At 45.1% G+C, this 22,500-nt stretch overlaps 1 protein-coding gene across 1 annotated transcript in view; it reads right to left on the bottom strand.

Annotated features, from left to right (window-relative positions):
* Positions 1 to 22,500, bottom strand: part of unc13d (unc-13 homolog D (C. elegans)) — a 52,744-nt gene that overhangs the window by 12,883 nt on the left and 17,361 nt on the right. The window contains exons 16-29 of the mRNA XM_072455649.1: positions 18,381 to 18,502; positions 17,394 to 17,484; positions 17,255 to 17,311; positions 17,005 to 17,102; positions 16,858 to 16,909; positions 15,913 to 16,043; positions 15,146 to 15,263; positions 14,852 to 15,004; positions 11,579 to 11,674; positions 10,026 to 10,232; positions 6,768 to 6,842; positions 6,107 to 6,186; positions 5,599 to 5,713; positions 4,461 to 4,532 (exon numbers count right to left, since the gene is read on the bottom strand). Of these exons, the coding sequence (XP_072311750.1) occupies positions 4,461 to 4,532; positions 5,599 to 5,713; positions 6,107 to 6,186; positions 6,768 to 6,842; positions 10,026 to 10,232; positions 11,579 to 11,674; positions 14,852 to 15,004; positions 15,146 to 15,263; positions 15,913 to 16,043; positions 16,858 to 16,909; positions 17,005 to 17,102; positions 17,255 to 17,311; positions 17,394 to 17,484; positions 18,381 to 18,502 (1,467 nt within the window). The remainder of the gene's footprint in view (positions 1 to 4,460; positions 4,533 to 5,598; positions 5,714 to 6,106; positions 6,187 to 6,767; positions 6,843 to 10,025; positions 10,233 to 11,578; positions 11,675 to 14,851; positions 15,005 to 15,145; positions 15,264 to 15,912; positions 16,044 to 16,857; positions 16,910 to 17,004; positions 17,103 to 17,254; positions 17,312 to 17,393; positions 17,485 to 18,380; positions 18,503 to 22,500) is intronic.

The raw sequence follows: 22,500 nt of genomic DNA, 5'->3' as shown, positions 1-22,500 counted from the left end.
CAGGTGACATTATTTGGAGAGTTCATAACTTCTACTGATAAAGAGAGAAGTAGGCCGGCCTTCCGACTCTGCGCTTTCGACTTGATAAAGATGGCGCCCTTATTGTGTGTTGAATTAAAAAAGAACTTGACAGACGGAGACACAATTGACATGGCAAATCCAGTGCAAATGAACACAAATGTCGGTCAAATGTGCGGGTCCGCCACACAGAGACCGTGACACTTGGAATAAAAATATGGATAACTTTTGATGCTCCGCTTGTGTAGATGATTTTCCCCAAATATGAGCTTGATCGAGCTATTGCCCTTAGAGGAGTTCGTTAAAGTGTGAAGCGTAAATGTGAACATTTCAGAGATTTCGCTGTTTTCCCATTTCTGACATATATTTGCGGGTCCGCCACACAGAGACCGTAGCACTTAGAATCAAAATATGGATACGTTTTGATGCCCCGCTTGTGTAGATGATATTCTCCAAATATGAACTTTATCGGGCAATCGCCCTGGGAGGAGTTCGTTAAAGTGTGAAGCGTAAAAATGTGGTGATTTGAGCGATTCTACAATTTTCCCATAAGGGTAACATGGGATGTTTCTGTCATCGCTACGGTTACGGCGTACAAAATATGACTTTGGCTCTCATACTTTTATGATCGGGATGGCAAATTAGAATTTTGTTCAAAATGTCATGTCATTTGGAAAAACTCTATTGTTTATAGGCCACTCTGAAGGCCAAATAGTCAGAATTCTGGGAAACGTTTGCGGCTCCGTCGCACAGAAACCGTAAAAGTTTAAAATTTGGATAAATTTAGATGCCCCACTTGTCTAGAGGACGTACACCGATTTTGAGGTTCGTGGGCAAAACGCACTAGGAGGAGTTTGTTAAAGTGTAAAACATAAAAATGTGGATATTTGAGAGATTTTGCGGTTTTCCCATAGGGATAACATGGGAGGTTTCTGTCATCGCTACGACTACGCCGTAAAAAATAAGGCATTTGTCTGATTGGCTTTTGTGATCGGGACGGCAAAATAGAATTTTGGGTAAAGTTTAGAACGTTTTGGTAAAACTAATTTTTGACCTTCAATGTTAATTTAAAGGTCACTCTGTAGGGGGCGCTATCACGCCCATTTCAATTTTGTCATCATAAACTGGTCCAAACTAGAAAGTTTAACAACTGATTCAAATTTGGTCCTAATCGGACTGGTTTTGATCAAATGGGAGCAATTTTTAGATCTGCAATATTCCAAAATAAATTGTCCAACTTTGCGGCTGCGCCGCACACAGACCGTAAAGGGTATCTCAAAAAATTGGATAACTTTAGATGCCCCACTTGTCCGGAGGACGTACGCCGATTTTGAAGTCGGTGGGCAAAACGCCCTAGGAGGAGTTCGTCAAAGTTTGACGTGAACAAAATGGCTAACACCGCGTGTTTTCATTTTCAAAGGAAGATGGCGGCCATAGGGTAAGTCTGGGGGCGTGGCCACAATGATTTTTTTTTTTTTTGTCCTCACGAGAGGAATGCGTGTCCCGAATTTCGTAGCTTTACGACAAAGTTGACCTCGGGGCGTCTCCCATAGGCGCAATGTATTTTGACTTTTGTCGGTGGCGCTGTCGCGCCATTTTTTAACGAAAAAAAAAATGGCCCAGAAAAAACAAAATTTTTCGCCGATTCTGAATTTTGGGCAAAGTTTGGTGAGTTTTTGAGCATGTTCAGGGGGTCAAATTAGAGATCAAAGCGCTGAAGAACAAGAAAAATAATAATAATTAAAGCCGCAAGCGGCATCCAACGGCCCTCGCGGGCCGCCGGCCTTCCGACTCTGCGCGTTCGACTTGATAAAGATGGCGCCCTTATTGTGTGTTGAATTAAAAAAGAACTTGACAGACGGGGACACATTGGACATGGCCAATCCAGTGCAAATCAACACAAGTGTCAGTCAAATTTGCTGCGCCGCCGCACAGAGACCGTAGCACTTGGAATAAAAATATGGATACCTTTTGATGCCGCTTGTGTAGATGATTTTTCCCAAAGTAAAGCTTGATCGAGCTATTGCCCACGGAGGAGTTTGTTAAAGTGTGAAGCGTAAATGTGAACATTTCAAGGATTTGGCGTTTTTCCCATTTGTGACAGTATATTTGCAGCTCCACGGCACAGAGACCGTACCACTTAAAATCAAAATATGACTAACTTTTGATGCCCCGTTTGTGTAGATGATTTTCCCCAAATATGAGCTTGATCGGGCAATCGCCCTAGGAGGAGTTTGTTAAAGTGTGAAGCGTAAAAATGTGGTCATTTTAGAGATTTCGCTGTTTTCCCATTTCTGACATATATTTGCGGGTCCGCCACACAGAGACCGTAGCACTTAGAATCAAAATATGGATAAGTTTTGATGCCCCGCTTGTGTAGATGATATTCTCCAAATATGAACTTGATCGGACAATCACCCTAGGAGGAGTTCATTAAAGTGTGAAGCGTAAAAATGTGGTGATTTGAGAAATTCTACGATTTTCCCATAAGGATAACATGGGATGTTTCTGTCAACGCTACGGTTACGCCGTACAAAATATGACTTTGGCTCTCATACTTTTATGATCAGGATGGCAAATTAGAATTTTGTTCAAAATATCATGTCATTTGGAAAAACTCTATTGTTTATAGACCACTCTGAAGGCCAAATAGTCAGAATTCTGGGAAACGTTTGCGGCTCCGTCGCACAGAGACCGTAAAAGTTATCCTTAAAATTTGGATAACATTAGATGCCCCACATGTCTAGAGGACGTACACCAATTTTGAGGTTGGTGGGCAAAACGCACTAGGAGGACTTCGTTAAAGTGTAAAACATAAAAATGTGGTAATTTGAGAGATTTTGTGGTTTTCCCATAGGGATAACATGGGAGGTTTCTGTCATCGCTACGACTACGCCGTAAAAAATTAGGCATTTTTGTGATTGGCTTTTGTGATTGGGACGGCAAAGTAGAATTTTGGGTAAAGTTTAGACAATTTTGGTAAAACTAATTTTTGACCTTCAATGTTAATTTAAAGGTCACTCTGTAGGGGGCGCTATCGCGCCCATTTCAATTTTGTCAGCCTAAACTGGTCCAAACTAGAAAGTTTAACAACTGATTCAAATTTGGTCCTAATCGGACTGGTTTTGATCAAATGGGAACAATTTTTAGATCTGCAATATTCCAAAATAAGTTGTCCAACTTTGCGGCTGCGCCGCACACAGACCGTAAAAGGTATCTCAAAAAATTGAATAATTTTAGATGCCCCACTTGTCCAGAGGACGTACGCCGATTTTGAAGTCGGTGGGCAAAACGCCCTAGGAGGAGTTCGTCAAAGTTTGACGTAAACAAAATGGCTAACTCAGCTTGTTTTCATTTTCAAAGGAAGATGGCGGCCATAGGGTAAGTCTGGGGGCGTGGCCACAATAATATTTTTTTTTTGTCCTCACGAGAGGAATGCGTGTCCCGAATTTCGTAGCTTTACGACAAAGTTGACCTCGGGGCGTCTCCCATAGGCGCAATGTATTTTGACTTTTGTCGGTGGCGCTGTCGCGCCATTTTTTAACGAAAAAAAAAATGGCCCAGAAAAAATCAAATTTTTCGCCGATTCTGAATTTTGGGCAAAGTTTGGTGAGTTTTTGAGCATGTTCAGGGGGTCAAATTAGAGCTCAAAAAGCAGAAGAACAAGAAAAATAAAAATAATAATATTTTTAGCAAAAACAATATAGCCGTTTCCACTATTACAACACATTATACATCGTTTGAAAGCTCTAAGCCTTCCCCATGCCGCCATGGGGTGGAATCATCATTACGAGCGCTTACGCGCTCGTCACTCCCCATTCCGTCGGGATGCCCCGCCCACTCCCCATAGACTTCCATTGATTTGAGCAGATACAAGCATGGCCCATGCCTGCGGCATGGATTCTCGCGTACAGGACGATGCCAGGAGGGTTTTTGGAGGAATGCAGCGCTTCGCGCTGCTGTTGTCAACAATTTGTGAATGGGCTACGCCCATTCACAAATTGTTGACTATTTCTGTCATAGCAGGAGTAAGTATGCATGATCCATGCCTTCGGCATGGGCTAGTTCACTGTACTTGCCAGGGGCGACGGGGCACCAAACATCAGACAGTTGCAACGCTGCCTTCGGCAGCGTTGCGGGAGCAATAGGCCCTCCGCCCTGCTGGGGCTCGGGCCTAAAAATTACGTCTTTTAAGCTTCAACCTATTTTGAGAAGATCCCTTACAGTCACCTTACAGGCCCCTTATTGTCACCATACAGGCCCCTTACAGGCCCCTTATTGTCACCTTACAGGTCCCTTACTGGCCCCTTACTGGCCCCTTACAGGTCCCTTACTGGCCCCTTACTGGCCCCTTACAGGTCCCTTACAGGCCCCTTACAGGCCCCTTACATACTGAAAGGAGAGGAACTGGGGCCCCTCTAAACCTGAGTTGAAGGTCTTACTTTGTACTCCACAGACTGCAGGGTGCTCAGTGGGAGTCCGTTGCCCTCAGCGTGAAAACACTGCTCCAGACACTGAAAACAAAGTACATGAAGTAGTGTGAGGATGACCATGTACCTGACCGTGTACCTGACTGTGTACCTGACCGTGTACCTGACTGTGTACCTGACCGTGTACCTGTCTGTGTACCTGACGCTGTACCTGACCGTGTACTGCAGTGAAGTGCAGGCAGGGTCAAGGCAAGTAGTGATTGACCAATAAAACCTAAAATTACAGTGTGTTGATGCGTCTACAGGTCAGTGAGCAGTACTGCAGGAAGCTTGGTTCTTCTTCTCCTGCAGCTGCTCAGTCTGTGGGCGTGTTCAGAGGCTCGTTCATGCTCCGCCCTCTAACATGAGCTTTTAGAACCAGAGCGGGACAAACTCAAACCACCAGAAGAAACCTGTGACTGAGCATGTGCAGAGAAGAGAAGCCCTAACTGAGCATATGCAGAGAAGAGAAGCCCTAACTGAGCATGTGCAGAGAAGAGAAGCCCTAACTGAGCATGTGCAGAGAAGAAAGTGAAGCAACAACTGCACCACGTTTCAACAAGTCACTTCAAAACTCTCTTTTAGAGTCTGTGTTTGTGGCTCAGACACAGGCAGTATTTGAATAACTTAGAGTTCTGGTTTGTGTAATGAATTGGTCGATGTACGTCCTTCAAGTGGGTGACCGGTGTACCTGTCCATGTACCTGTCCGTGTACCTGACTGTGTACCTGTCCGTGTACCTGTCCGTGTACCTGACCGTGTACCTGACCGTGTACCTGACCGTGTACCTGTCCGTGTACTTGTCCGTGTACTTGTCCGTGTACTTGTCCGTGTACCTGACCGTGTACCTGACCGTGTACTTGTCCGTGTACTTGTCCGTGTACCTGACCGTGTACCTGTCCGTGTACTTGTCCGTGTACCTGACCGTGTACCTGACCGTGTACTTGTCCGTGTACCTGTCCGTGTACCTGACCGTGTACCTGACCGTGTACTTGTCCGTGTACCTGTCCGTGTACCTGACCGTGTACCTGTCTGTGTACCTGTCTGTGTACCTGTCCATGTACCTGTCTGTGCACCAGTCTGTGCACCTGTCTGTGCACCTGTCTGTGTACCTGCAGGGTGTAGAAGAGCCTCTGGCAGTACACCATCAGACCCTCCTGGTGCTGAGGCTGAGTGGCCACTTGGTACAGGATCTTCACTGAGTTGTTCCACAGCGGAGTCAGAAGACTGAAGACAAGACAAATACTCTTTTAAAGGACAAATGTGATGCATTATCCTTCAAACTGCCTCTGTTACCTTTACTCAGTCAGGCCTTTGCCACATCAGGAATAAAGTTAGAACTCCATCTAAATCTGAATCAGAAATGGGAGCTGGACAATGCTAGCTTCCCCCTCACATGCTGATGTGCGGACACAGTCGTAATGAATGTGATTTGAGGCAGAAAAACTCTGGAGCTGATTTATGGACTTAAAAACCGCACAGAAGCTCTGAGTTCTACTTCTGACTTTTGAAAGAGAGTGTTTCCCAGGCTCACAGGGAGAGGACTCCGTGAGCATGAATGAGGACGGATGAGGGAAAGTGCCATTCAGTGGAAAGTTCCAGGTCCAAAGTCTGTTTTACCTGTTAAAGTTTTCTTGGACCAGGTTTTGGTTCATGTACTGCAGTTCTTTCTCCAGGTAACGCATCAGAGGAGCCGCCACCTTCAGAACACAACATGACTCACTGTTACTCACTATTTACTCAAGTCACCTTTTGATCAAAGTTTCCATAGTTGAGTCACACATACTTTTACTCTTACTGTAGTAACATTAGTTACATTGTGTAACTCGTACAGTCGAGTAAAAGCTTTGGTTCCTCTTCAAACAAAAGCTTATGTTGAGTCAGATGTTAGAGGTGTTTTTTATCATTTGAAGAAAATATCTGCCTTTAGTCATTATGGTTTGTTAATATTTAGTTTTAGTACAAATAAATGACATTGAGGATTGATATGAGGATATGAGAAAATGAGCCCTGATCCGCTGCACAAATGTGATATTAAAGAACTCAGGACTTTAGACAATGATCATTAAAAAGGCATTTTCAGCACAAATAATAGTTCTTTCTTTGTGTTCTCACGTTGTTCTGATAAAGCTCCAAATCATTCTAAAACTGTTCAGGTAAAGGCCATATTCTGTCCTGCTTGAGATGTGTTGAGTATTTGTACTTGTTCATGAGTTTTTACTGTAAATACTTTTAGTATCGATGAGTATTAAAGTGTTAATAAGGGACAGTTTACACCTACATCCTCTGTGGACTTGGAGGGAAACCTCTTCCTCGTGGCCATGCTCCGGACGTGAGTCTCGATGTCTGTGTTTAACTGCAGAAGCACACAACGTTACTCAACGTCACACAACGTCACACAACGTCACACAACGTCACACAAACGTCACACAACGTCACACAACGTCACACAACGTCACACAAACGTCACACAATGTCACACAACGTTACACAACGTCACACAACGTTACACAACGTCACACAACGTCACACAACGTCACACAAACGTCACACAATGTCACACAACGTTACTCAACGTCACACAACGTCACACAACGTCACACAACGTCACACAACGTCACACAAACGTCACACAACGTCACACAACGTCACACAACGTCACACAAACGTCACACAACGTCACACAACGTCACACAAACGTCACACAACGTCACACAATGTCACACAACGTCACACAACGTCACACAAACGTCACACAATGTCACACAACGTTACACAACGTCACACAACGTTACACAACGTCACACAACGTCACACAACGTCACACAAACGTCACACAATGTCACACAACGTCACACAACGTCACACAACGTTACACAACGTCACACAACGTCACACAACGTCACACAAACGTCACACAATGTCACACAACATTACACAACGTTACACAACGTCACACAACGTCACACAACGTCACACAACGTCACACAACGTCACACAACGTCACACAATGTCACACAACGTCACACAACGTCACACAACGTCACACAAACGTCACACAATGTCACACAATGTCACACAACGTCACACAACGTCACACAAACGTCACACAATGTCACACAATGTCACACAACGTTACACAACGTCACACAACGTTACACAACGTCACACAACGTCACACAACGTCACACAACGTCACACAACGTCACACAACGTCACACAATGTCACACAACGTCACACAACGTCACACAAACGTCACACAAACGTCACACAACGTCACACAACGTCACACAACGTCACACAACGTCACACAACGTCACACAACGTTACACAACGTCACACAACGTCACACAAACGTCACACAAACGTCACACAACGTCACACAACGTTACACAACGTCACACAACGTCACACAACGTCACACAACGTCACACAACGTCACACAACGTTACACAACGTCACACAACGTCACACAACGTCACACAAACGTCACACAATGTCACACAATGTCACACAACGTTACACAACGTCACACAACGTCACACAACGTCACACAACGTCACACAACGTCACACAACGTTACACAACGTCACACAACGTCACACAACGTCACACAACGTCACACAAACGTCACACAAACGTCACACAATGTCACACAACGTCACACAACGTTACACAACGTTACACAATGTCACACAACGTTACACAACGTCACACAACGTCACACAACGTCACACAACGTCACACAAACGTCACACAATGTCACACAACGTTACACAACGTCACACAACGTTACACAACGTCACACAACGTCACACAACGTCACACAAACGTCACACAATGTCACACAACGTCACACAACGTCACACAACGTTACACAACGTCACACAACGTCACACAACGTCACACAAACGTCACACAATGTCACACAACATTACACAACGTCACACAACGTCACACAACGTCACACAACGTCACACAACGTCACACAACGTCACACAACGTCACACAAACGTCACACAATGTCACACAATGTCACACAACGTCACACAACGTCACACAACGTCACACAACGTCACACAACGTCACACAACGTCACACAAACGTCACACAATGTCACACAACGTCACACAACGTTACACAACGTTACACAATGTCACACAACGTTACACAACGTCACACAACGTCACACAACGTCACACAACGTCACACAACGTCACACAAACGTCACACAATGTCACACAACGTTACACAACGTCACACAACGTTACACAACGTCACACAACGTCACACAAACGTCACACAATGTCACACAATGTCACACAACGTTACACAACGTCACACAACGTCACACAACGTCACACAAACGTCACACAATGTCACACAACGTTACACAACGTCACACAACGTCACACAACGTCACACAACGTCACACAACGTCACACAAACGTCACACAACGTCACACAAACGTCACACAATGTCACACAACGTCACACAACGTCACACAACGTTACACAATGTCACACAACGTTACACAACGTCACACAACGTCACACAACGTCACACAACGTCACACAACGTCACACAAACGTCACACAATGTCACACAACGTTACACAACGTCACACAAACGTCACACAATGTCACACAACGTCACACAACGTCACACAACGTCACACAACGTTACACAACGTCACACAACGTCACACAACGTTACACAACGTCACACAAACGTCACACAACGTCACACAAACGTCACACAATGTCACACAACGTCACACAACGTTACACAACGTTACACAATGTCACACAACGTTACACAACGTTACACAACGTTACACAATGTCACACAACGTTACACAACGTCACACAACGTCACACAACGTCACACAACGTCACACAAACGTCACACAATGTCACACAACGTTACACAACGTCACACAACGTTACACAACGTCACACAACGTCACACAACGTCACACAAACGTCACACAATGTCACACAACGTTACACAACGTCACACAACGTCACACAACGTTACACAACGTCACACAACGTTACACAACGTCACACAACGTCACACAACGTCACACAAACGTCACACAACGTCACACAAACGTCACACAATGTCACACAACGTCACACAACGTTACACAACGTTACACAATGTCACACAACGTCACACAACGTTACACAACGTTACACAATGTCACACAACGTTACACAACGTCACACAACGTCACACAATGTCACACGACATCACACAAACGTCACAAACGTTACACAAACGTCACACAACGTCACACAAACGTCACACAAACGTCACACAAACGTTACACAAACGTCACACAAACGTCACACAAACGTCACACAAACGTTACACAAACGTCACACAAACGTCACACAAACGTCACACAAACGTTAAACAAACGTCACACAAACGTTAAACAAACGTCACACAAACGTCACACAAACGTCACACACTCAGACACATGTGACACAGAAGCTCCGCCTCCTCCCTGGGCCCGTCGCCCGTACCCTTTTGCCGAGCGTGTGCAGCGCTGAGCGGATCTCCCTGCTCAGGACATCCTGGGCCTGCTGGAGCTGGGAGGGCAGAGTGTTGTGGAACTGCCTCTCTCCAATCACATGCTGCGTGCGCTCCTTCAGCCCCGCCCAGTCGAGCTGAGAGGGCAGGCGCGACAGGACCGAGCGCAGGTGCTCCAGGTCGTTCACCACCACACACAGCTGACACACACAAGGACACACAGCAGAGGTGGAGTGGTTAGGGCAGCAGCACACGTGCCAGGCTCCACGTGCAGCCGGCCGCAGTGTGGACAGTTTACTGCATGTCCCACCCGCTCTCATCCCCATGTCACGCTGAACTGTCCAGTCTAATAAAGTCATGTCCAGTATCTGACGCTGTGGAAAAGAGTCGTATCATCTGGACTCGGCATCGCCTCATCGAAGAGTCTCAATCTGTGGGTCGAGTCTGAACTTCAATGTGAGTGACGCCTATTTTTGGAAACAGCTTTGAACCCGTTTTAGTCTGTGCCAAACGTAAACACATGTTAAATATCATGAGATTGTTTTCCACACGTGTTCCCATGATTAAAAATGCATTATGTTTATAGTGTGGAACATTCCAGCTAAAGCAATAGTATCTCCATGGAGACGAGCAGGTGGCAAACCCTCCACCAGAACAGTCAGATGGAAATACTACGTTCAGTCAATAATAATACATAGTAAGATTTCATGTGTACTGCAGTAAGAATGCAGAACATTTGCTTCTCATGTTTTAGAACTTAACATTATGTATCTACTGAACTCTCATCCATTTGCTGGCTTCAGAGGGATACAAACCGATACATGCGGTCGCACATCCGGGAACTTGTGCAGTGGCAACCGAGTCCGCCATTTTGAAAGGGGCACAACAGCACGTCTACTACAAACGAAATCCAGGAAATATGAGGCCAAAATGCCAAAAACCTGCGTTCTGTAAGGTCATTGTTCTGTAAGGTCATTGTTCTGTAAGGTCATTGTTCTGTAAGGTCATTGTTCTGTAAGGTCATTGTTCTGTAAGGTCATTGTTCTGTAAGGTCATTGTTCTGTAAGGTCATTGTTCTGTAAGGTCACTGCTCTGTTGACTGATCAAGGAATGAGAGATTTGTCGTGTACCTTAGTTTGCCGTTATCGTCTAAAGAATCAAAGTATTCGTAGCTCATTACGCCGTAGAAAAGGATGCAGTCATGTTGTTTTTTATATATCGCGTGCCCCTTTTAAAATGGCCGCCATGGGGAAGTCACTGCATATTGTGACTGTATGACGTCACTGCGATCGCACGTATAGAGAAGCTCGCCCTGACACACTCATGTAAACATTGACGCAGAAATGCTCAGATCTGGAGGTGATTTATGGAGTCAAAAACAGAGCAGAAGATCCCGGAGCTCGACCCAAGACGTCACAGAAGTGGGAATCTCTGGTGTAGACCTCAGTGTGGTGGTCCAGTGTCCGCACTTTGCTCCGCTCTTATACTTCACGCTATAACTCTGTTGCCTGATAAAATGAAGAGAATAAACGTGTGCAGCTCTCACCATGTTGATGGCGCTGCCGTACTCGGAGTTCTCCGTCAGAACTCGCACACGCTCCTTTAGGATTTTGCAGTAGTTGATCACGATCTTACACACGTCCTAAAACACACAGACCACGAGCGATCTTCACGTACAGTTTGGGATTGTCTTATACTTTGAGCGTGCTCGAACTCAAGTTAACTGGACAACGTTTTCAAGAGTGAAGACGTTTCGCAGCTCATCCTATCATCGTTCTGTCTGAAGCTAACTACACTCAAACTAACACAAACTAGTGGTTTACAGTCAGGAGCACCAGTTAGTTAAGTTTATAGAACTACTCTAATGTGTGAACTGTCACCTGAGTCATATTTAGCAGAATGGGTCATTCCTCTCCTATTAGCATAGTGTGATTAGCATAGTGTGATTATTAGCATAGTGTGATTAGCATAGTGTGATTATTAGCATAGTGTGATTATTAGCATAGTGTGATTATTAGCATAGTGTGATTATTAGCATAGTGTGATTATTAGCATAGTGTGATTATTAGCATAGTGTGATTATTAGCATAGTGTGATTAGCATAGTGTGATTATTAGCATAGTGTGATTAGCATAGTGTGATTAGCATAGTGTGATTATTAGCATAGTGTGATTAGCATAGTGTGATTATTAGCATAGTGTGATTATTAGCATAGTGTGATTATTAGCATAGTGTGATTATTAGCATAGTGTGATTAGCATAGTGTGATTATTAGCATAGTGTGATTATTAGCATAGTGTGATTATTAGCATAGTGTGGTTAGCATAGTGTGATTATTAGCATAGTGTGATTATTAGCATAGTGTGATTAGCATAGTGTGATTATTAGCATAGTGTGATTATTAGCATAGTGTGATTATTAGCATAGTGTGATTATTAGCATAGTGTGATTATTAGCATAGTGTGATTAGCATAGTGTGATTATTAGCATAGTGTGATTATTAGCATAGTGTGATTATTAGCATAGTGTGATTATTAGCATAGTGTGATTATTAGCATAGTTTGATTATTAGCATAGTGTGATTAGCATAGTGTGATTAACATAGTGTGATTATTAGCATAGTGTGATTATTAGCATAGTGTGATTAGCATAGTGTGATTATTAGCATAGTGTGATTAGCATAGTGTGATTATTAGCATAGTGTGATTATTAGCATAGTGTGATTATTAGCATAGTGTGATTATTAGCATAGTGTGATTAGCATAGTGTGATTATTAGCATAGTGTGATTAGCATAGTGTGATTAGCATAGTGTGATTATTAGCATAGTGTGATTAGCATAGTGTGATTAGCGTAGTGTGATTATTAGCATAGTGTGATTAGCATAGTGTGATTATTAGCATAGTGTGATTATTAGCATAGTGTGATTATTAGCATAGTGCGATTAGCATAGTGTGATTATTAGCATAGTGTGATTATTAGCATAGTGTGATTAACATAGTGTGATTATTAGCATAGTGTGATTATTAGCATAGTGTGATTAGCATAGTGTGATTATTAGCATAGTGTGATTAGCATAGTGTGATTATTAGCATAGTGTGATTAGCATAGTGTGATTAGCATAGTGTGATTATTAGCATAGTGTGATTAAGATAAGATAAGATAAGATATTCCTTTATTGTCCCACATGGGGAAATTTTATTGGTGCAACGCAGGTAGATCCAGAGGTAGATCCAGAAGAACAGATCACTTATAGGAAGTCTGAAAAACACTTTCAGTAGAAGATCTCCTATAAATAAATAAAAACTCCCATAGACAAATAAATAAATACATAAATACCATTGCATGTGATCACGACAGTAATTGCACATGAATATGTGTCACGACAGCACATAGGTTGCACATGAATTGCACATGAATTCCAACAGCAATTGCACATATGACAGAATTGCACATGGTTAGGTCAGTATTGCGAGTGTTCAGGACTAACAGTTTTTGTTGTAAAGTCTGACCTCCTCTTCAGCCTGCCTGATCTTCCTCCTCAGCTCCTTCTGCACAGTCCTCAGCTCCTCCTTGTTCCCTGACCTGAAGGCTCTCTTCTGGGCTCTCTTCTGGGCGGCAGTAGCTCAGTGGTAGAGTGCTCGTCTTCTGATCCAAAGGTCGGCGGTTCGACTCCCCGCTCAGTCAGAGCGGTCAGATCCACTGGCCCGCAGGTTGGCGGTGCGATCGCAGCTGCCTCATGTGAATACTGCCGTTGTGTCCTTGGGCAAGACACTTAACCCAACTTGCCCCCCAGTGTCTGCGTATATCTGGGGTGTGAATGTGTGTGAATGGGTGACTGGTTCCTTGATGTAAAGCGCTTTGAGTACCTTGACGGTAGAAAAGCGCTATATAAATGTGACCATTTATCTTCTTCTCCTTCAGCAGAGCCTTCAGTTCACGGTTAATCCATGGCTTGTTAGCATAGTGTGATTAGCGTAGTGTGATTATTAGCATAGTGTGATTAGCCCTATGAGGACTGAGGTGTAGATGAGCATGTTCCTTCAGAGATGGATTGTCTTTTCTCACAAATATACTCTCTCTGACTCTCAAACCATCTCCTTTTACCAGGACCTGAACCTCACTGTCCTCAGAGGAGAAGTGAGTGTCTTTGAGATGAAGATGAGGTCCTGAACAGCTCAGTTCACTGCAGTCGTCACTACCACATCGTTGTGTTTGTGGCTCAGAGTTCTGTCACTCGGATGCACTAGTTTTTGTCTTCACGTGTTGGTGACTTTGACGGTGTCATGATGTGTGCTGTACCTCAGTGAGTTTGACGGGGTCATGATGTGTGCTGTACCTCAGTGGGTTTGACGGGGTCATGATGTGTGCTGTACCTCAGTGGGTTTGACGGGGTCATGATGTGTGCTGTACCTCAGTGGGTTTGACGGGGTCATGATGTGTGCTGTACCTCAGTGGGTTTGACGGGGTCATGATGTGTGCTGTATCTCAGTGAGTTTGACGGGGTCATGATGTGTGCTGTACATCAGTGGGTTTGACGGGGTCATGATGTGTGCTGTATCTCAGTGAGTTTGACGGGGTCATGATGTGTGCTGTACCTCAGTGGGTTTGACGGGGTCATGATGTGTGCTGTACCTCAGTGGGTTTGACGGGGTCATGATGTGTGCTGTATCTCAGTGAGTTTGACGGGGTCATGATGTGTGCTGTACCTCAGTGGGTTTGACGGGGTCATGATGTGTGCTGTACCTCAGTGGGTTTGACGGGGTCATGATGTGTGCTGTACCTCAGTGGGTTTGACGGGGTCATGATGTGTGCTGTACCTCAGTGAGTTTGACCATGAGCATGAAGGCCTCCTCGGGGTCAGGCCAGCACAGTTGCTCCCACAGGTGGCAGATGGGCTGGACACAGGCCACGAGGTCCACTGCAGACGAGCTGTGTTTGATGGGCACTGCTCCGGTCTGGAGAGGCTGCAGCTGTCGAGACACTTGCATTAGGAAACACTAGGTCTGCTCTGCTGCAAAAGTAAGTACATGTTGCCAAATAACCTCTCCTATAGGAAATGATTTGTAACATATAATAATAAATATGAGTAAAGAATAAGAAGCCGTCCTGACCAGGTCGACCTGCACGGCGCGCTCCACCCGGTCCTGTGTGGTGCTGAAGGCCTGGCTCAGCCAATAGGGAAGAGCCTCCCGGAAGTCCTCATGGCAGTTTGTGAGCTCCAGAGCCTCCCTAACACACAGTGACACACAGTTACACACAATAACACACAGTGACACACAGTAACACACAGTGACACACAGTAACACACAGTAACACACAGTGACACACAGTGACACACAGTGACACACAGTGACACACAGTAACACACAATAACACACAGTAACACACAGTGACACACAGTGACACACAGTGACACACAGTAACACACAGTCACACACAGTCACACACAGTAACACACAGTCACACACAGTGACACACAGTGACACACAGTCACACACAGTCACACACAGTAACACACAATAACACACAATAACACACAGTAACACACAGTAACACACAGTCACACACAGTAACACACAGTAACACACAGTAACACACAGTGACACACAGTAACACACAGTCACACACAGTAACACACAATAACACACAATAACACACAGTAACACACAGTAACACACAGTCACACACAGTAACACACAGTGACACACAGTAACACACAGTCACACACAGTCACACACAGTGACACACAGTCACACACAGTGACACACAGTCACACACAGTCACACACAGTCACACACAGTCACACACAGTGACACACAGTGACACACAGTCACACACTTGAATGGCTGACCACACTATGATTGCAGGTCTTACACACATTTTCTGCAGGAAGGCCTTGTCTTTGTGGATCTTCTGCAGGCTCAGATACACCAGGAACAGGCTGTTGGCCAGAGGCTGCTCCATCTGACCCCTCATCACACTCAGGGTCTCTTTAGTCTCCCTGGCGAGCTGTAAGACAGAAAACAGCTGTAGAACCAAAAACAATAATGTAAAGGTTCTTTCTCTTTTTGTGCCCTGGCAGCACAGTATTAAAGGGGCTGTACTCAATGTGTTTCATGTTTCCTATTGTAGACTGAGGGGAGGTTGTATCTCAGACCACGTTTCTCATTTATTTCACAAAAGACTTTATCAACACAGAAGGCATTCAAATTCTGGTTTACAATCAGCCGTGCAGCTTCATCTAAAACCACAGAAAGAGGAGTGAAGGCCATTTTGGTTGGGATTATTTGATAAATATGAGACACAACCTCCCCTCAGTCTACAACAGCCTCATAACACCTTGGCAGAAATCAAAGCGGTCAAATGCTACTACTCTGAGGTAGAGGTGGCCAGACCTCAATAGGCCTTAACGTGCTGTAAGAGTGAAACTGGCAGACGGGGCTAGTTTCAGTCTGAACTTCCTTTGGGCCGGACCAATCAGAGCTCAGGAGAGAAGAACTGCTGCTGATGGAACTCAATCTCCAGATGACTTTTGGACCTTTGAAAGCTTTTTTACCAGAGAGGACTGAAGCATTATGAAAAGGTGACGTAGCCACAACATGGGGCTAATAGATAGATGCTACATACTGTCAATGCTAACTTGGAATATTCCAATTCATCTTTGCATTACCAGCAAAACATCACAATATGATTTACAACTCCAAAAGCACAATTTAGTTGAATATTATCTTAATTAATCAACCTTAAAAAAAGGAGTAAAATGTCATTTAGACTTCACTAGAGTCTTGTAAAAATGTAAAATAGAACTTAAATATCCTTTTACCAAGGAGTCGAAACTCTGGTAGACGACAGTGATGGCGTCCACCTGCACAGCACTGTAACCACAAGAAAGTCTCATTCACAATGAACTTAACAATTAGTGCTTTGTGTAACAATTAGTGCTTTGCTCATCTGCAGGTGAGAGTCGCACCTGACAAACACTCGGTTGTACACTTCTTCATTGTGCTTGATGTCTTCCTGCACCTCGTTGATCAGCCTGGAGAGGGCGCTCACGATCTCGGACGGCTCCTGTGAACGTTCATGTAAAGATCAGAGAATAACACTTATGCTTTATGTTATGTTAATTATCCCGACATTTGGGAAACAAGTCAAAGTGATTCAGCCCCGAACAGTGCAATGGGCTTTAAGAGGGGAGTACTTCCACGTTTCAGGACCTTTACCTTGGTCATGGGCTGATGCAGTCCCTTTTTGACAGAGAACCACTCCTCTGTTCCCGACTGGCGGGAGAGAAAAGTAAAAAGCTGATTATAAGCATTAAATATGATGATAGAATATGTGGATATGAAAGTGGTTATTGACCCGAATGGCATCAGTGACTTCCTCGTGCAGCTCAAACTGTGCCGGGTTCAACTTCTGGAACGCCTGAGTCTTACAGATTTGCACCAATATTCTGAAAAGTAAACATAAAAATTTAAAAAAAAAAATATATATAGCGTAATCCCAGGAGCGACTATATGTGGTAGTTGTTGAATTACTATTAAAAAGGAAGGTCATTGTTTTTCCACAGTGTCAAATGATCAATCCTTAATAAAGCCTCAGACACATTTGCCTTTAAAAGAAATGTTCCAAAGCCCTTTAAAGGTCCATCACCCAAATGTAACCACTGTTTCCTTATAAATAAAATCTTAAATCATACCTGAATTATACATTTTAATCTTGAAGCTGATCACAGCAATTCACTAAAACACATTTAGTAATTCCAAGTTTGTGTCTGTGAGACGTGGCTAACGCTAAAGTAAACAGGAAACTACTTTTGGTTTGGCTTTTCTGCATTTAGTTCTCTTCTCTGCCCTGTTAATGTCTCTTTATGTCACGCATTAGGTTTGGATAATGTAAGCTGCATTATGCACTGGAAATATATATTTTGGGTCTTGACAAAGCGAGTGCCTGCGTCGATAAACAGGAAACAGCTGTTGCTAATGTGAGCTAGCTTTGTTTCGCTAAGTCAGACGTTGATCATATAAGTTAGGCTAACTTATATGACATGATGGTTAGTGTCATTGCAAACACAGTGGTTTATCACAAGACTAACACAGCCTTTGGTGAGAAATGATTATTTTCTGTTCATAGTTACTACTTTTTGCCGCCTTGTTTCCACCTGCAGCTCCGCCTTGTTTCCACCTGTAGCTCCGCCTTGTTTCCACCTGCAGCTCCGCCTCTTGTAGAATCATCTCGCTCTAAAGCGTTTCAGGTGCTGCTCTGGAAGCTCGAGCTCACAGGGTCCAATCACCGAAAGAGGCCTCCAGAGGGGCCCCGTCTGCACGTGGCGCCTGTGAGTGCACGTACCTGAGCAGGGTGTGTAGTTTTGGGGTGGAGCTGGGCATAGGAGGAAAGATGTCTCTGAACTTGGACACGAGACACAGGCCGTACTGGAGGAAACCATGAAGAGAGTCGCCCAGCTCCTGTTTCTGAACACAACAACAACACATGTGTCTCACACCACGGCAACGGCAATACAACACACTCAGAGAAAAGATGTGGAAATGACATGGAAACATTTGAACTCCAATAGCAGAAAAGTCTGGATAAAATACAAACATTTGTACATGATCTAAAAATATTTTCTACTTCATCAGGAATAATTCTGAATTTGAGTCCATTTTAAAGCTGCACTATGTAACTTTTGTAGTGGAGGGTTTGCCACCTGCTTGTCACCATGGCGATGTTATTGCTTTGCCCAGAATATGGCATTGTTACACACGTCTACGCATCCCCTCAAACACCACCAGGCCACAGGTCAGATCTGTGGAGATGCGACCCTGCTCACAGTAGTAGAAAAAGCTTCAGTTGTAGTCATCTGGACTCAGTTGAAAAATTAGACGTTTCGACTCTCATCCAAGAGTCATTGTCAATAAAAGAATTTAGATCGAGAACTCCGATATTAATACTGTTCTGTGGTAAGGCCCGCCCATTGGGCGGAGCCTTCCTGAAGTAGAAAGAGTTGTTTGTTTCAACAGAAACTCCCCCCTTGTATCTACCGAGCCTATTCAGAATCTTAATGGACTATTAGAATCCTCTTTGTCTTTGTGAGACCCTGGCTCAACCACCCTGAGTACCTGATTAGCATCTAAATACCCTGGTCCTCTACCTTTCCAGGGGTTCAGTAACCCATTATAAATAACAGGAAGATTAAACCTTAGCCCTCCATTTCTGTTTAAAGAAGGTCTTTCTTTTTTAACAAAAATAGCTTCCTTGACTCCTCTTTCAAACCATCTTTTCTCCCTGCTTAAAACCTTCACATCACCGTCTTCAAACGAGTGATTAGAGGCTTCAAGATGGAGATGCACGGCACTCTGAGGTCCTGAACTTGTATTTCTTCTGTGCTGATAAAGCCTCTTGTGTAGAGGCTGTTTTGTCTCACCTATGTACCGTTCTTTACAACTTTCTTCACTGCATTGGATCGAATAAACTACATTACTCTGTTTTTGAGTCGGCAACTTGTCCTTAATGTGAACCAGTTTTTGTCTTAAAGTGTTTCCTGGTTTAAAATAAACAGGGACTTCGTGTTGTCTAAAAATTCTCTGCAGTTTTTCCGACAGGCCAGACACATAAGGGATAGAAACACCCTTCCTTCTCTGTTCAGTTTCCCTTTTGTCCTGCTTTTTGGTTCTCTTCACTCTGTTGAGGGCCCAAGCGGGGTAACCACAGGCTGAGAGCTCAAGGTGTGCCCACCAGCTCAGAGGGCAAGAAGAAAGAGGAAAAACATGTCCGTAATGCCCTCTCAGCCTGTGGTTACCCCGCTTGGGCTCTCAACAGAGTGAAGAGAACCAAAAAGCAGGACAAAAGGGAAACTGAACAGAGAAGGAAGGGTGTTTCTATCCCTTATGTGTCTGGCCTGTCGGAAAAACTGCAGAGAATTTTTAGACAACACGAAGTCCCTGTTTATTTTAAACCAGGAAACACTTTAAGACAAAAACTGGTTCACATTAAGGACAAGTTGCCGACTCAAAAACAGAGTAATGTAGTTTATTCGATCCAATGCAGTGAAGAAAGTTGTAAAGAACGGTACATAGGTGAGACAAAACAGCCTCTACACAAGAGGCTTTATCAGCACAGAAGAAATACAAGTTCAGGACCTCAGAGCGCCGTGCATCTCCATCTTGAAGCCTCTAATCACTCGTTTGAAGACGGTGAGGTGAAGGTTTTAAGCAGGAGAAAAGATGGTTTGAAAGAGGAGTCAAGGAAGCTATTTTTGTTAAAAAAGAAAGACCTTCTTTAAACAGAAATGGAGGGCTAAGGTTTAATCTTCCTGTTATTTATAATGGGTTACTGAACCCCTGGAAAGGTAGAGGACCAGGACCAGGACATTTAGATGCTAATCAGGTACTCAGGGTGGTTGAGCCAGGGTCTCACAAAGACAAAGAGGATTCTAATAGCCCATTAAGATTCTGAATAGGCTCGGTAGATACAAGGGGGAGTTTCTGTTGAAACTAACAACTCTTTCTACTTCAGGAAGGCTCCTCCCAATGGGCGGGTCTTACCACAGAACAGTATTAATATCGGAGTTCTCGATCTAAATTCTTTTATTGACAATGACTCTTGGATGAGAGTCGAAACGTCTAATTTTTCAAACTGAGTCCAGATGACTACAACTGAAGCTTTTTCTACTATGGAACACGCCTGGACGAATGAGGGATTACACCGACCTGCTCACAGTAAGAAACATGTTTTAGAAGGTGTTTTGGAGAAATACCAAAATACCGCCGTGGGTCTTATCCCACGGGGCCCGGCCGGGCACAGCCCGAAAAAGCGACGTGGTGCCGCCCTCCCGTGGGCCCACCACCCGCAGGAGGATCCATAAGGGGCCGGTGCAGAGAGATCTGGGCGACAGTCGACGGCAGGGGCCTCGGCGACCAGATCTCCAGACACAGAGACTAACTCTGGGGACATGGAATGTCACCTCGCTGGGGGGGAAAGAGCCTGAGCTTGTGCGGGAGGTTGAGCGATACCGACTAGATATAGTCGGCCTCACCTCCACGCACAGTTTGTGTCAAGTTTATATGGGTTTTATTGACAGTTCAGTTCATGTGGTTTTTGACTGTCAAGTTTATCCTGGATGAATGCTGGTCCAACTTGAAAGACCCAGGAAAGAGACGCAAGTCTTAACTCGGCTTCAAACTTTTATTCGTTACAGCAGAAGCAGAAGCAGAAGCAGGTCAAAAACCAGTGCATCTTTGTCCTCTCCTGTTCACCCATGTGTTTGACCTGTGCCCTGCACACCTGTATACCTGCCCAATTAGTCCTGCAGCTTAACCTGCCTAGGGCCCCATCTGCTGGCTAGATTGGAGATAGCCTACTTGGACCAGAAATTAACCAAAGAAAATAACAGAGTGGGAAAGAATAGTGAAAGGAAAGACATTAGAAGTAGAGCTGGGCGATTTGACTTGACAGTTTGGGCTCTAGAACCATCTCCTCGAGAGGGGCTGGACGCTCCACTTCTCTGGTGCTGCCCACGGGGAGAGGCGGGGCTGGTGTGGGCGGGCTTATATCCCCTCAGCTCAGCCGCCACGTGTTGGTGTTCACCCCGGTGGACGAGAGGGTCGCGTCCCTCCGCCTTCGGGTGGGGGACAGGTCTCTCACTGTTGTGGCGGCCTACGGGCCGAACAGCAGTGCAGAGTACCCGGCCTTCTTGGAGTCCTTGGGAGGAGTACTGGACAGTGCACCGACCGGGGACTCCGTTGTTCTACTGGGGGACTTCAACGCCCACGTGGGCAATGACAGTGACACCTGGAGAGGGGTGATCGGGAAGAACGGCTTAACCGATCTGAACCCGAGCGGTGTTCAGTTATTGGACTTCTGTGCTAGCCACGGATTGTCCATAACGAACACCATGTTCAGGCACAAGGGTGTTCATCAGTGCACATGGCACCAGGACACCCTAGGCAGGAGGTCAATGATCCACTTTGTTGTCGTGTCATCTGACCTCGAGTGAGGGAAGGATGGAGCGTGCAGCGGCTGCAGTGATGCAGTCGCTGCATCGGACCGTTGTGGTGAAGAGGGAGCTGAGCCGAAAGGCAAAGCTCTCTATTTACCGGTCGGTCTACGTTCCTACCCTCACCTATGGTCATGAGCTTTGGGTAGTGACCGAAAGGACAAGATCGCGGATACAAGCGGTCGAAATGAGTTTCCTCCGCCGTGTGGCTGGGCGCTCCCTTAGAGATAAGGTGAGGAGCTTGGCCACACGGGGGGAGCTCGGAGTAGAACCGCTGCTCCTCCAGCTGAGGTGGCTCGGGCATCTGTTCCGGATGCCTCCTGGGCGCCTCCCTGGGGAGGTGTTCCGGGCATGTTTCACCGGGAAGAGGCCCCGGGGAAGACCCAGGACACGCTGAGGGTCTCTCAGCTGGCCTGGGAACGCCTCGGGATCCCACCGGAGGAGTTGGAGGAAGTGTCTGGGGAGAGGGAAGTC

The sequence above is a fragment of the Eucyclogobius newberryi genome, unplaced genomic scaffold (assembly GCF_026437365.1).
Source record: "Eucyclogobius newberryi isolate DKJ021-1_F unplaced genomic scaffold, fEucNew1.0.hap1 SCAF_20, whole genome shotgun sequence".
In the NCBI taxonomy this organism is placed as follows: Eukaryota; Metazoa; Chordata; class Actinopteri; order Gobiiformes; family Gobiidae; genus Eucyclogobius; species Eucyclogobius newberryi.
This window is presented reverse-complemented; position numbering and strand designations above follow the sequence as displayed.